This window comes from Pelodiscus sinensis, chromosome 10 (genome assembly GCF_052426305.1).
Source record: "Pelodiscus sinensis isolate ZL-2025 chromosome 10, ASM5242630v1, whole genome shotgun sequence".
In the NCBI taxonomy this organism is placed as follows: Eukaryota; Metazoa; Chordata; order Testudines; family Trionychidae; genus Pelodiscus; species Pelodiscus sinensis.
Genome location: NC_143061.1, coordinates 30,454,733 through 30,470,728, shown reverse-complemented (window position 1 = coordinate 30,470,728; position 15,996 = coordinate 30,454,733). Strand labels below are relative to the sequence as shown.

The window sequence follows — 15,996 nt, the reverse complement described above, 5'->3', positions numbered from 1 at the left end:
GGTGCATTAACAGAAGAGTTGTGAATAAGACACAAGAAGTCATTCTTCAGCTCTACTCTGCACTGATTAGGCCTCAATTGGAGTATTATGTCCACTTCTGGGCAACACATTTCAAGAAAGCTGTGGAGAAAATGGGGAAAGTCCAGAGGAGAGCAACAAAAATGATTAAAGGTCTTGAAAACATGAGCTATGAGGCAAGGACGAAGGAATTGGGGTTTTTAGTTTGGAAAAGAGAAGACTGATAGCGGTTTTCAGGTATCTAAAAGGGTGTCACAGGAAGGAGGGGGGGAAATTGTTCTCGTTGGCCTGTGATGATAAGACAAGAAGCAATGGGCTTAAACTGCAGCAAGGGAGGTTTAGGTTGAACATTAGGAAAAACTTCCTAACTCTAAGGGTGATTACTGGAATAAAATGCCCAGGGAGGTTGTGGAATTTCCATCTCTAGAGATATTTAAGAGTAGGTTAGATAAACGTCTGTCAGGGATGGTCTAGTCAGTACTTGGTCCTGCCATGAGGGCAGGGGACTGGACTCAGTGACCTCTCGAGGTCCCTTCCAGTCCTAATATTCTATGATTCTGTGATTGTGGATAGAGCCTGTAGCACGCACGTATCAGGCAGGTACAGTAAGAAGATACTGAGGACTTAACCCTATTTAGGTGCAAATATCTGAACTGTCCTTAGAAAATCAGTTTACTCCAGAAAGGAGCAAGGAAGGTGAGAGTAATAGAAGTTACTGGGAGGAAAACAAAACAAGTCAAGTGTCCAGGAGGGGGTTAAATAAACACACAGGAAAAAATAGCGTGCACTAAGAGAGAGCAAGATCACATAAGCTGCATAAGGGACTCATGAGAAAGGGAGACCAACTAGCATACAACAGCCTGCCTGAGGAGGGATATGCTACCTGCTTTCCTTCCTGGATACAGGTGATTCCCCAAGGATTCATAAGAGAAGAGTGAAATAGAAAGTGAGGGACATTTTGGTTTCAGATGTTTACTGTTTTGTATGAGGGGTATAGAAAAAGAGCATAAGGGTGTTAGAATATGCAGTTTGTGTGATTGTTTCACTACTACTGTGGCCCCTGAGAGAACTAAAACTGTAAACCAGAAGCATCACTGTAAACTGTAAACCATCCAGCTTGGGTGGAATTCTGGGGGAGCAGAGTGTTGGGTCCACGCAAGGCCTAGGGCAAGTGGACTAATGGTACCATTTCCAAGGAGTAACCATAGGTCAGCGTCCGTGAAACATGCCAGAGAGGTTGAAGGAGGAACCAGTGCTGCTGTCTACTGGCAACCATCGGGGTTCTCTGTTGCACCCATTTTGTTTACTGTTGCCCATGCACAGGGTTACCAGATTCCACTGGTTTCTGTCTGTGTAGTTTTTTTTCCTACCAATATTCCTAAAGTGACATGCATGTAAAGCAAGAGCACATGAAGTGAAGTGCATGCTGATTGCACACAACATTGTGAGATCCATGCGTGCCTTCTGAATTCATTCCAAGTGCTGCTAGGGTTCATTCAGCACATCCTGCAAATTCTAGATACCCAAGAGCCGGTAGCAAAGCTCCCCTATTCCATGAGATCATCTGGTTACAACAGTCTTGTGGCCCACTAAGATGAAGGAGGGACTACTCGTGTAGCCCACTCACTAGTCTGGGTTGCCCATCGCTGCTGTAGGAGCTTGAAACATGAGGATCCAAAGCAGCAGAGGCTTATATCCAGTGTTCCCTCTAACATTTTCTATCCTTGGGTGGGTTGAAATTTCTTTTGGGCGGGTTGAAATTTCTTATGTGCACCACCAATATTAAGGTAGTGTGGATGTGCACCACCAGTGTAAACAAAACACACACACATCATTTAAGCAGTCCATATAGGTGGAAGAAAATATATTAAAACAAGGGATATTTAACAAGGAGCAGTGCTTATGATATTGAATATGAAATCAAATAAAAAAGAAAATTAACACTACCCTTGGAGTATGTATCAAACTTTCTAACGGCTCACGCTAGTACTTGATACTTCTGACTTATAAGAGCCAGAATCCTATCAAATAGCAAAGATTGTATTAATACATGCAATACAAGTATTAGCAACACAGATTTTTAAAAAAATCATTGTTTAGAATTTTAGGGTGTGTCTAGACTTCAGGGTTTTTTTCGAAAAAAGTGGCGGGGGGGGGGGGGGGAGTTCCCCTGCATCTAGACTGCTGCTGCATTCTTTCAATAGTAAATCGAAAGAACACGGCAGTTTTTTCGACCGCAGAAAACTACGTTTTATGAGGAAGAACGCCTTTTTTCGAAAGTGCTCTTTTTTTGAAAGAGAGCATCTAGACTGCCTGGGTACTCTCTTTCAAAAAAGCAACTTGCTTTTTTGAAAGTACTGGTTGTAGTCTAGATTCTCTTTTTCGAAAGAGGCTTGCAGTCTAGACGTAGCCTTAGATATCTGCAACACTCCAAACACATTCTGTTAAAATAATATTTTTCTTTCTAAGCTTAAGCCATTAACACCTATGCAAACTTTGTTTGAAGTTTCAAAGGGTTAGCCAAGTTAGTCTGTAACTAGAAAAACTTAAACAACAAATAGACTAGTAGCACCTTAAAGACTAACAAAATATGTAGATGGTATCATGAGCTTTCGTAGGCATAACCCACTTTTTCAGATGACTGGAGTATTAAAAGTCCAGATCCAGGTATAAATAAGGGAAGTGGAGGGAAGGAGGAAAAAAGGAGAAAAAAATGAATAGATTGTTCAAGTAGTTACAAGAGGCTGATAAGAACAATTAGCATCTCCATTGTTTAGTTAAGTCATTAGGATGTGGAAAGTAGTGTGTGAGCCAGCCGATATCTCTGTACATTTCATTTTTATAAGAATCAAACTTGTAAATGAAGTTAAGTTCCCACCCTTCCCTGTGTATTTGGCTTATGGAATTGGACTGATACAACACAGTTACTTGGAGATCCACTGAGTGCCCAGGAAGGTTAAATTGTTCTCCAACAGGTTTCTGTGTGTTGCCTTTTCGGATATCTAATTTGTGTCCATTAGTTCTTTCCCATAGAGATTGTCCAGTTTGGCCAATAAACATGGCAGTGGGGCATTGCTGACATTTGATAGCATAGATCACATTAGTGAATGTGCAGTTAAATGAGCCCCTGATGTAGTGGCTGATGTTGTTGGGTCCAGTGATGAAATTCCCTACTGTAGATGTGTGGGCAGAGTTAGCACCAGGGCTCATTGCAGGGGTGGGTTCCTGGATGATTATGATGGAGATGTGTTGCGTAGTTACTGGGAAGAATTTGTTTGAGGCTAGGAGGTTGTCTGTAGGTGAGGATTGGCCTTTTTCCCCCAAAGCCTGAGAGAATGAGGGGTCATTTTCCAGGCTAGGTTGTAGATTGTGGATAAGACGTTGCAGGGGTTTAAGTTGTGGGCTGTTGGTGATGACAAGTGGTGTTCTGTTTGAAATGCAATCATGCAAATGTCCTGGCACACACGCTTCCCTTGCAGCCTGCTCCCCCCCCCCCCAACCCAGTCAGAGAGGACTTCAGCTAGTCATACACCCCAAGCAAATTGCCCCCTGCTTCTGCCTCACTGCACAGATGCCAGTACCACCTCCTCTCTTCCCCCACTTACCTCATGCAGTCAGCCCCTTATTTCCCCCTTCCCAAGAGACTTGAGAGTGTTGAATTTCTGCCTCTCTCTCCTCCTGCAGAGGGATGCTCTAAACTTCCCTCCCCTGATTCCTCATAAGCTAATTACTAACTTATTCACACACTCCCTATCTCCCAGCAACTAATTGTCTCCATATCTCCCTCTTTACCAGTTCTGGGAGCTCCTCAGAACAAGCAGGCAGCTAGCTCCATTTAGCTGCTTGCTCAGTGATAGCCCCTCCCCTTGCCAATCAGCTATGCTCTCTGCCTGTGCCAGAGCTTCGAACTTCTGAGCTGAGCTTGTATCCCCCCTCAGAGCAGTCCTTGAGGGTAGCTGCCAGAGGGTGCTTACAATGGCCGGTCACAGAGGGCCACATAGTAAATTGAGTAATGTCTTTTCTTAGATGGCGAAAGGCAGTAATTTTTTATCAAAGGTTTTTAGGGATGAACTGTCAATGCCAAGTCTGTGTACTTTTTTGTAAACTAATGGCAGCTCTCGTGACTGAATACAGGAATGACACTAGGTTTAGTGGAGGACTTGTTTACAATGATCTAACAATCCAGCATAAATTCTTAGGTGATTTTGATTCTTAGGGTGGGCAAAGTTTAGTTTGCATTGGGGCTAAATGAAGTAAGATTGTTTGTTTAAACCTGTTTCTAAACAGCTCAGTGTGTTGCTGACAAATGTAGATATGATGTCAAGTTGTTGCTACAACAGTACTTCTGTCAGTCAAGCTGAATTCTTGAAAGAGTAATTGTGGAAATGGTGGAATAGGAAATGATCAAAAGGGTTATGTAAATAATAGTTACATATTCTTTCATTCTAATAAGTATTTTGGCCTAATTGTTTAACCAAGCAGTATCTGACTTTAAAACTATTCCTTTTTAAATTAATGTGGTGCACTTGCAAGTATTTTGTCTATTTGAAATACAAATGGCAAGTTTTCCTCTTGTCCTCAGTCTCTCTTATGTGGTCCATCAGTCGATGTAGCTTCAATTCTGCCTTTCTTGGAACTGTTATCAGAAGACAATAATGATGGTCTCAGTGTCCATGTTCTATGCACTACTCGGGCAGGAGAGTATGAGAAATCCATTGACAAGCTCCTAGAGAAGTGTCCTGAAGCACTCATACCGTATGCTCAGCATGAGCTGAAAGATGAAAATCGGGTGAGCTTTTAAAATACTAATCTAGTTATTTATTGTCTTTCTGTCTGTCTGTTTGTTTTCACTAGTTGTTAGCTGTTCATGGAAGAATTAGTACTGCCCTACATAGATAATCACATGGCACAGATTTCTATTAAAGTTGAAACTCCCTTCCTTAACTCGGAGCCTGAAACTGCTTGCATTGGATTTTATGGCCAAACTCCCATTGACTTTAGTGAGAGCAGAATTGGGCCCTCTTTTCCTAAGTGTTGTACCATTGGCAGTCATAAATACGCATTGCTTAGACACCTGCAATACACATGTTTAATGAGACAAGGTTTCATCGTTACTCCTAAAATTCATAGATTTCATTGACGGAGTTCAAGTCACGTTCATATAAATGTCTCATTTTTGCTTGAATGTTTTTGTGAGGGTAGTTCTTGCTGCAAATGCTCTGGTTTAAAGTTATTTATACTTGGAAATATTGATTATATATGGCATTTCATTATAGACCCTCTTTCTGAAAAACTCTTTGGGCTGAGATTTTCTAGATTGGTTTTACCCTGCAGGTGTGATATTTTTACAGGTTGGACCTCTCTGGTTTGGCATCCTCAGGACCTGAGCGGTCCCGAATCAGGGAATTTTCTGGACCAGGGGAGATAAAGGCTCCCCTCCCATCCATCAGCCCAGCCACTGGGCTCTGCTGAGGCTATGATCCCAGCCGCTGGCCCAACTGCCACCAGCTGGGGCTGTGCTCCCAACTGCCAGTCCCTCTGCCGCCAGCCCAGGCTAGGGCTGTGCTTCCAGCCGCTGGCCCACTGTCGCTGGCCGGGGCTGTTGTCCTGACCTGGGCCGTCCCCACTGTCAAAAGGCCTATTTGTTCCAGCAGTACCCAGGGTCCTACTGGACCATGAATGTTGCTGGACCAGATAGTTTTGGATTTTAAAGTTTCAATCTGTATTAAGTTTGTGGAAAATGTTTTTAGATGGGTGGGTTAACTTGCAAGCAGAGAAGGAATAATACATTGATCTGCTAACTGAGAAAGCTGAGTGTTTTTTTAGTTTACAAGTTGCTGAGGATAACTTGAACTTTTCTTACAAGTGAAACTTTCCACATTAAAAGAAAACGATCATTATTAATGTCTCAAAACATCATAACAAAATATGTTTCCTGCTCCCTAATAATATCTGAACCATAATCTTATTGCCTGCTGTTGTACCACTGGTGAGAGGGGTTAGGGAGCTTGATTCTTTTCCTGTTTCTTTCCCCCAGGGCCTATAATAAGGTTTGAGGAATAACTTGATCTCTCCAGTCCTGGTCAAGGCTCCAGTAGTACTTCCATGATTTTTCCCCATTCCATCCCAATTAACTGCTAGCAATTATCAGGTGACCTGTCCTCTTTTATCCAGTTCCAGCTTCTGGCACAGGGGTTTATGGACACCTAGAACATGGGGTTGCTTCCTTGACCATGCTGGCCATTGATGCACCTATTCCCCATAAGCTTGTCTAATTCTTATTTTATATAGTGGCATTATGATATCTTCTGTATTATCTGCTTCTTAGTGTTTTCTTACATTTACAACTTAAAATTCTGCTCACTGGGCAGATGTTTTGAGAGAACTATCCATAACGACACAAAGATCCTGAGTGGTAACAGCTAATTGAGACCCCATTATTTTTTGTATGTACAGCTGGGGTTATGTTCTCTAGTGCATATTGCTTTATACTTATCAATATTGAATTTCATCTGCCATTTTGTTGCCCAGTCCCCCAGTTTTGTGAGATCTCTGTCTTTCTTCACAGTCAGCTTTTGGACTTACAAAACTAGTTAACTCAAGATAGTTACCATCTGCAAACTTTCCCAGATCATTTATGAATGTGCTGAACAGCATTGGTCCCAGTACACATGTCGGGGGGACCCTGCTGTTTGCCTCCCTTCGCTGTGAAAAATGGGTTCACTTAATAGAGGACACAACTGCTGAACAGAGCAAAGGTGGGGAGACACTCTTGCAAGCAGAGATGCTGGAACCCCAGTCAATATAGTGGGGTCATATATATGCTCCTTTTGGCCCGTGATCAAAACTATTAAAACTAAAATCCAACTTTTTATTTATTGCAACTTTAAGATGATTGCAGATAGAGAGGTAAGGTCAGGAAACATAAAAGTATAAAGTCCTCATAGCAGCACTTTTATCTACACTGCACACAGCTACAATGAGAGACTTAACTAGGGTTGCTAGATGGTTTCAACAAAAATACAGGACACACTTGACATTACATCACAATCTACATTACATCTGGAGAAAGGGGTAAGCAGTGAGGTGGTAAAGTTTGCGGATGATACCAAACTGTTTAGGATAGTAAAGACAGAAGCAGACTGTGAGGGACTCCAAGAAGATCTCACCAAACTGAGTGATTGGGCAGCAAAATGGCAAATGAAATTTAACGTGGATAAGTGTAAAGTATTGCGCATTGGAAAAAATAACCCCAGCTATACGTACAGTATGATGGGGGTTAATTTGGCTACAACAAATCAGGAAAGAGATATTGGAATTACTGTGGACAGTTCTCTGAAAACTTCCACACAGTGTGCAGCAGCGGTCAAAAAGGCAAATAGGACACTAGGAATTATTAAGAAAGGGATAGAAAATAAGACACAGAATATCTTACTGCCCCTGTATAAAACTATGGTACGCCCATATCTTGAATACTGTGTACAGATGTGGTCTCCTCACCTCAATAAAGATATTTTGGCTTTGGAAAGGGTTCGGAAAAGGGCAACTAAAATGATTAGGGGTTTGGGACGGGTCCCGTATTAAGAGAGGTTTAGAAAAGAGGAGACTGAGGGGGGATATGATAGAGGTATATAAAATCATGTGTGGTGTAGAGAGGGCAGATAAAGAAAAGTTATTTATTAGTTCCCATAATAGAAGAACTAGAGGTCACCAAATGAAATTAATGGGTAGCTAGTTTAAAACTAATAAAAGAAAGTTCTTCTTCACACAGCGTGTAGTCAACCTGTGGAACTCCTTGCCAGAGGAGGCTGTGAAGGCTAGGACTATAATAGAGTTTAAAGAGAAGCTAGATAATTTCATGGAGGTTAGGTCCATAAAAGGCTATTAGCCAGGGGATAGAAATGGTGTCCCTGGCCTCTGTTTGTCAGAGGCTGGAGAAGGATGGCACCTGGTGCTGGCCATTGTCATCAGACAGGTACAGGGCTAGATGGACCTTTGGTCTGACCCACTACGGCCATTCTTATGTACATCTTATTTAGAAAATACCGGACATCTATATTTTCTCATTTATATTTTCTCAATTTGTTTCCCGAACACACAGCTCAAATACTGGACTGTCCGGTTCAAAACCGGACACCTGGCAACCCTAGACTTAACTTATTTGTTAAAGCCATAATCATAATCTTACCTTAACTTAAGACTGCACTAATGGTGGGTTTGTATTTTGTCCAAACTACATGCACACTGTCAGAAATAGGCACAGCCTTTTCTTTCATGGCACTAGGGGGTGCTAGCCTCACCTTAATTTGCTGAGTAAAAAAAGGATCATGTTGAAGTTTGAAAACATTTCATTTCAAAGCACTATACAGAGACTAATTAATTACTAGCTCCATCTCCACTTGAACCACTTTTTACTATCTTTGATGTAAGTTCAAAGTACTTATTAAAATTTTGTGTTCACGTCCTATTCATAGTCACCACTAACTTACTTTTCTTCTGTGAATTTTATTTTTTGATTTAATTAGGCTCTGTGGTGGAACAGACTTCTTCCTGAACTATGTAAACGAACCAGATATGCTGGGGATGACTACTCTATTCTCCTCTCATCACTGAAAGGTTAACAAACTTGAATTATAACTGAATGCCATATATGAAAGCCTTGGTCTGCATCTAAAGTATTTGAAAGCTGTTTTTAGAGGAAATGGTGGCGATATGGCATTTAAGCATCTGCATGCCAAAGTTGTTGCATACATCCTTAACTAATCATGCAGGACAGGAATTAAAGATTAGTCCAGATATAAATACAGATAAGATATTACAAAACTATCAGTTGAAAATAATATGCAGTTACTCATTTCTGTAGCCAAGCCGGGAGAAAGGAATTCCTGGAGAAATAACTGCCTGGCTTGTATTTAAAACTGCATTGTTGTGCAGAGTCTAATGACATTAAGGATTGTCTTTCTTCCTAGCTGAACTCTTGGCTAATGGGAACTATGCTGTGTTGCTTTTGGTCACTAGAATTATGCAGAAGGAAGCAGTCCTGTATTTGTTTGGGAGATGGGGGTAGATCTTTAGCCAAAGGAAGTGGCCCAATGACTTTTTGATGTTCCTCTTCCTGAGACTGGAATTTTTTTTCCCTTTTCCTCTGGAAACTTGGCAGAAGAGGCAGTGACCACCCATGACAGCTGCCCTTGTCCCCTTACTCATTGTTGTGGAGGAAATAATAATAGACTAGGTGGTTTGACTCTTTCATAGCCAGTTCAGAATGCTGAATAAAGTAGTCATTTTTTCCTCATAACAAGACCTTTTACAACTCCTGCATAATGAGTGAATAGAGGAGGGTCACTACTAAATTGCTGTAGAGAGCAGGACAGCGCTCACTTTAAGAATCACAAAAAATGGTAAACTTCAGTTGTCAGATGGTCATTGTCTCAGATGGTCATTGTCTCATCATCTCATTGTAATTGGTATTAATTGACCCAGGAAACCTTCTAATCAAATAACTTTGTCTCCTAGGTTGCTCCTAATATGTTATGTGCTAGGTTACATCGTCAGTATAGCTTTATTTTAACGCTTCCTTTCAATGTTATGAGGTGTGGAAGGTGCTAGAAGAGACCTGCATAAGGTTTGGTGTTGTATGTTGAGGTGATGAGTTCAGAGAGGCATTATAGTACTGAGACACAGCACTAAATCCCTAAACAACCCTGAACTGCAACAGTCACTTCTCAAACTTTCCCAGTTGCCATCTGTTGCTATTCCGGTCTTTCTCTTAAATCTACTGTCATCACAACATTTAGTATTTTGCTGAGTTAGTTAAGCTTAAGATCATATCTGTAATATGTTGCATTTAATATAGATGATTTTAAACAGTGTTCTCTCTCCCTCTGCAGAAACTTTATCCATTGTTGCCATGGAACTGGAGCTAAGGGATTTCCTTAATGTTCTACCAGATGATGGGACTGCAGCATTTTTCCTGCCACATCTTCTTCAGTGCAGCAAAAGGAAAACAGTGACTTAAACACAGTGAAAAATGTGAAGTTGAAAGTGCTGCAATAAACAGGCAAAACTATATGGTGGAATTGTACATAAAATATTGTGGGAGTCCATCTGCTTATATAATCCACACACCTAATAGGTGTGGTCCACTGTCCCATGTAGTGGCAGTTACACCACTTACAGCAAGAGATAAGAACAAGGAGATCTATAGCCTTTGGTGAGCGCCAGTTGGCTTTATAGCTCAAGTTGTAGAGACTCTACACTAAGCTCCAGAGGTCCTAGGTTCAAATCTGTCTGGTGGTGGTTATACTTGCAAGTTATCTGGGTTTATTGGAAAAACCAGCCTCTCTTGCTTGTTACCTTATTAAATAGTATATGCAACAACAATCATCACTTGAGGTAGAATATCAATTTTGTAAATGACAGAAAAGCATTTCCAGTGACAAAATGTCATTGATACTGGCAAATCATCTGGAACTGAATATTGTGTAATTCAGCCAATAGTTGATAAAGTTCAGACATTTCCTGAGTGAGAAAAATATCACTGGAATGGCAGAAGGAATATTGCACTACATAAAGTTACACACAGTTCTATCCTGCTGTAGTGATTATGTAAAAGTAAAGCAGGGAGTGGAAACTGTCACTTTTGGATCCTGTGCCTTTAGCTAGTGAAGCCCCAATCCACAAAAACACTTTCGCTTCTGGGTGTCTTTAGGCATGTGCATCGTCTCATTGAATTGTTCTTCCAATTAGAAATCATAGGGACTTGTCACATGCTTATAGATATATATGCACGTGCTTGAGTAGGTCAATCGAATTCAGGTTGAAAGAACAAGTTAGAGGGAATACTGTTTGCATGGTTAGAGTTATGTACGTGCTTAAGACTTTGTTGGCTCAAGTTTTATTAATCAGGTTTGTAGAAAGTGTTTCCTAAGATAAATAAATATCTTTCTATAAGTAGGTGATGTTTTGGTAAGGGGTTACAGATGTTTTCTGTTGCTTGTTTCTCCTTCTCCAATCACTGTATTTGGTATCTAACTTACAACAAGAATTTTCACCCATGGTACTTTCTAGGTACATTATTTTCTATCTGGACCACCAAACTAGGTGTCTGAAGTCTTTTTTTTAAACCATGTATTTGAAAAGGGGTCTCTCTCAACTATTAGGTAACTTTTCCTCTCTGTTCTGGGAGGAAATGGCTTCTTGGTCATTTAACTATAATACAATTGGAAAAAGCCAGTCATGATGATTGTATGAACAGTGATAATTAAGACTGAGTATTTCGTTTTTATTGTATTAAACTGTTTTTCAAGGGCAAGAGCAGAATTATTTTATACAATGTTACTGAAACTCTACAGCTGTGAGCTAATTGCATTCTGACTATCCCACTAATCATCTGATAATCTAATTAGCTGACTGACTGGATTTCATGTTGTTGTAGAGTTCTGGAGCTCTGAGCATGGCGCAAGTTCTGATGCCTAACCCAGAGGCTGTGAATCAGTCAGGCCATGTATTAAAGCAGATGTTTACAAGTCCATAGTTCAGTACATGAACTTGACAAAGTTTATTGCTAGTATTGGGCCACCATTGTCTACACCAGAGATTGTCAGCAGATCTCTCAGGGATGTGAAAAATCCACATTCCCGATACATTTTTCACACACTGGTATAGCTCCCTCTTTCAGGCGCAAGTTTTCAGCATAGACCAGTCCAAAAGCCTGTGCTTTTGTGAAATTGATTACAGGTATTGTCAGATGGCTTCTCTGTATGTGTTCTTTTAGTGTGATTTCCAGTTCTGTGGCCCAATAGAAGAATTCTTCATTTAATTTAGCTACCTCGCCTTGGGGAGGTGGGTTAACTACAGCAACAGGAGAACTCCTCCTGTTTACTGGAGTGAGTAGGTAAGTGATAGTCGAATACTTGACTACCTGAGAAGCCTAAACTCTATCAGAGGCAGCTGGGGGGAAGGTAGAGAAGGCTTCTGTAAAGTAGCCTCTGCCCATGGAGGGTCAAGGCTCACTGCGAATAGAGGCTGCTCGAGCAGCAACGCCTATCTGTGGTGACCTTGGTAGTCCCAGCTTGTGCTGGTCCGGAACCGCGGAGGCTCTGCCTTTTTAAATGTAGTAAGAGCCACCAACTCTTACTACATTTAAAATGCAGAGCTGCAATGGTCCTGGAGCCAGCACGGGCTGTGACTGCTCAGTCCCAGCTCGGGCTGGCTCCTGGAGCTACCTCTCCTGTGGCTCTGCAGAGCACCTCCCCTTATTGACTAATCATGTAGTCAATACAAATTGTATAATTAGCCAAATACCCACCCCTTAACATCCCTGTGAGTGAGTGTCTATACTAGGCCTGGGCAAAACACCCCATGGGCCAGATCCAGCCTGTGGATGGAGCAGGGAGTCTCAGGCAGCCTCCCTTGCTTGCCCCACCCCTGCACACCACTCAGAAAAGTGGCTGCTGGGCCCTTTGCGTTCCGCAAACTGTGAGCCCAGAGGGGCAAGGGGAATGGTGCGTCACAGCGGCTCTTGATCCCAGCACAATCCCATTGGCTGGCTTCTGGCCAATGGAAGCTGCCTGTTTGGAAAAAAAACAGGGGGAGGGATAGCTCAGTGGTTTGAGCATTGGCCTGCTAAACCCAGGGTTGTGAGTTCAATCCTTGCAGAGGCCATTTAGGAATTTGGGGCAAAAGTTCATCAGGGATGGTACTTGGTCCTGCTGTGAAGGCAGGGGACTGGACTCGATGACCTTCAAGGTCCCTTCTGGTTCTAGGAGATAGGCAATCTCCATTATTAAAACACCACTTCCCCATCCCCTCAGGAGCACATGGCCCTGCAGGCTGTGCGCGGGTGGACGGGCGGGCTTCTGCCTGAAAAATGTGGTGGGCTGCTGTGGGCTGCTGCCTGGGAATCTCACAGGTAAGTCTGAGAGCCAGCCCCTCCCTCCCATCCCAGCCCTCCTGTCCCACTCCTACTCCTACCCCCATCTCACATAAGCCAAACACTCTGTTCCCCTCCTGAGCCCTTACTCCCTCCCAGACCCTGCACCCCTATCCTTGCCCCAGATCACAGTCCCCTCCTGTCCTAGGTCACAACCCAGACCCCTGCACCTTAATCCTCTGCCCTAGGTCACAACCCCAAACCTCTGCAACCCAATCCAGTGCCCAGGTCACAACTTCACAACTTCCTTCTTCACCCAAACTCCCTCTCCCTTCCTGACCTCACAGGCCCTCCTGCACCCAAACCCTTTACCCCAGAGGTGAGCAAGACAGCTTCCATGGGCCAAATCTGGCCCACTAAGCCAATTGATGCAGCCTGCAACTGCTCTGGCCACTCTCCTGCCCCTAAGCCAATCGCGACTTGGAGATGGGGAAGCTGGTGTTTTTTTCCAGGTGCTGGCGGGGGTGGAAACAAAGACTTCACATGCTCCCCCTTCCCCCAGGCCAATCAGGCTCTGTGTGTGTGGGAGCAAGGGAAGCCCCCTGGCCTTGTCTCTTCTGCCTGAGGCCCTGCCCCTTCCGGGGCGGTCCGCAACCACTTCAGAAATTTGTGAAGTGGTCTCCTTCAAAAATGATTGCCTACTGCAGTAGCATTGAAGCATTCTATTTTAATTTAGACAGGGCTTAAAAAAGCCTACCTTTATCCTGGAGGAAGAGGCAGGGATAAGTCTAAGCAACCTGGAACATCTGATAGCCAAATTGAGGGTCTGATTCCACTTACATTGATTGTTTTATATTAGTGTGACTCCACTGTTTTCTGCTTACTTCTGCTTTAAAGAAAGCAAAACTGTACCCTTTAAAGAAACAGTTTGTGATGACATCCAGTTATGGAGGAGATCTAGTGTCAAAATATCACACATGGCTGCTAGCACGGGCTCACGTGCTAGCAGCCACGCGTGGACCAGATTGTGGAAAGTTTGAGATACCTACACTAGGCTAATGAACCAAAGCTGAGAGGCTTCAGCCACAAACCCACGCAGTAGTGGGGGCAACCATCAGCAACAGCAGTGGCCACACCATGGCAGTGTTGATTGCCTCACTTGTAACAGCCAGCGGGATACAATCCCGAGTTCCTTCGTACACAGTCCATGTGCTTGGGTTATGTACTGGATAGGAGTTAGTGGGAATTGCTCAGAAAGTCTAAGGGTCTGCTGTGACTCATTACTGGCTTTGGGCCCGGGAATAGGAATGACCCTGTGGTCCAGTGTTTAGGGTGCTCACGTGGGAGGTGAAAGGCCTCCTCCTCCTCTAATCATTCTTCCAGTATTTATCCACGGGGGAACAGCTTCAAAGGAAGCCACTGAGAGAGCCTCACCTCAAAATATCCCAGAGATTAGAGAACTTGCCTGAGGGAGAAGACCCCTGTTCTCGTCCCTTCCCCCACCTCTGTCAGAGATGGTGGATGACCCTGGTTTTCTCACACCCAAGTTGAGTGCTCTCTCCACAGGGCTCAAAATTATGAGGTGGTTACCACCGTCTCCTCTTCCCACTGGCTTTTGAATGGGATCAGCTCTGTTGATGGGGGAGGGGGAAAAGAATCAGTTGCCCAGGGTCTTGGTGATTTAAAATGGGCTCGGGCTTCAGGCCACCACTGGAGGCATCAGAAGTTTCCTGGGCCCTTTAAATCTCTGCTGGAGCTCGACATGGCATGGTCCAGTTAGTGCTGAGGGAGGTTAGCCTCTAGCTCTGCCCTTTCTGCCCAAGGGCCCCCCTCTTCTGGGGAGCTAGAGCCAAGCCCCTCCCTGCCCAATGTCCAGGGCCTGACAGTCTCTCAGCAGCCCTGAATGGACCCAGTCCAGTAGGTATGCTCTGAGTACACCTGCCAGATCAAGTCCTGACTGACTGATAGTTACATGCCTATGTTTCTTGGGGGCATGGATAACTGAGGCTTAGGTGGGAGACAGGTGCCTGGATACCTAGAGGGAGGCAACACTGCTCCTTCCCAAAGGGAAAAAGCTAGGCACCTGAGGCTAGGTACCTTGAAAAACTTAGGTGCTGGATGAGTTTAGGCACCTTCAGTTGGATGGTAGTGAGGCCAAAACTGGAAATTAGGTGCCTAAATATTTTTGTGGATCTCACCTCACATGCTTCTTTATCAGTTGCCTAAGACACCTGCAGTGTTTGAATTCTGATGAAAATAGATGGGACAGAACTCAGTAAAACTGATTTTATATTTTAATTTGTAGTGACACAGTGTGGTGGAATGTTGTCATAATCAGGAGTGGTAACCAGCACCTGTGACTAAGTGGTTAACTAATCCCTCCTAGCCAAGGTATCAGGTGGTCAGTCAATAACAATGCAGGTAGGAATTTCAAACTGGAAGAGAGGGTTTGTTTTCCTTGTTTGGGGATTTGAAAATAATGTCTGAGCTTTCTGAGGGTTATTTTTTCCCCTCTCTTGTGACTAAGCCTTCAGCCCAGGGACTTTCCCTGAGTATCTATATCAAATGGTGGCTCTTTCCATCTAGCCAGTTTACTATGCTTGCAACTGTAGTTTTGTTTTGATAATAAACAATTGTTTCTTTTTTCTAAAATTCCGGTACTGGTTGACTTGTGTCCTGGAAGGTTTGTCTGTGTGTATCTGCATGCCTGACTGAGGGGTCAGCTATCAGAGACTGCAGCTTGTTTTTCTCTCTTCTTTTTCAAGCTCTTTAGGTGAAAGAGGTTGGGGTACCCTTGGGGTTGGTTTCAAATGTCCACCCCTGTTTTATTTTGGGGTTAAAAGCACTTGAAGGTGGCAGCGGATTCCCCAAAATCTGGATATTAGGATTTTGGGGGGAAGTTTATACCAGAGCCTGTGGAGGCAAAATTTTGGAGTGCTCTTGCGGGCCCCCAACTTCTGCATAGTTGTGCCAGAGTGGGGAACAGCCTTGACAGATGTTCACACCACACCAGGCCCATACCCGGTTAAGGTGGCTAATGCTGGCCAATTAGCTGCCTTGCCTGCACCTGGAGGAGTAGCCAGGCCCAGGCACCATGAGAAGTA

General features: G+C 43.5%; 1 protein-coding gene across 1 annotated transcript in view; it reads left to right on the top strand.

The window, feature by feature from the left end:
• Positions 1-10,087, top strand: part of HPS3 (HPS3 biogenesis of lysosomal organelles complex 2 subunit 1) — a 37,428-nt gene extending 27,341 nt beyond the window's left edge. Inside the window, exons 15-17 of the mRNA XM_075937698.2 lie at positions 4,601-4,807; positions 8,544-8,634; positions 9,909-10,087. Coding sequence (XP_075793813.2) covers positions 4,601-4,807; positions 8,544-8,634; positions 9,909-10,036 — 426 coding nt within the window. The 3' untranslated portion in view covers positions 10,037-10,087. The remainder of the gene's footprint in view (positions 1-4,600; positions 4,808-8,543; positions 8,635-9,908) is intronic.
• The last annotated feature ends 5,909 nt before the right edge of the window (positions 10,088-15,996 follow it).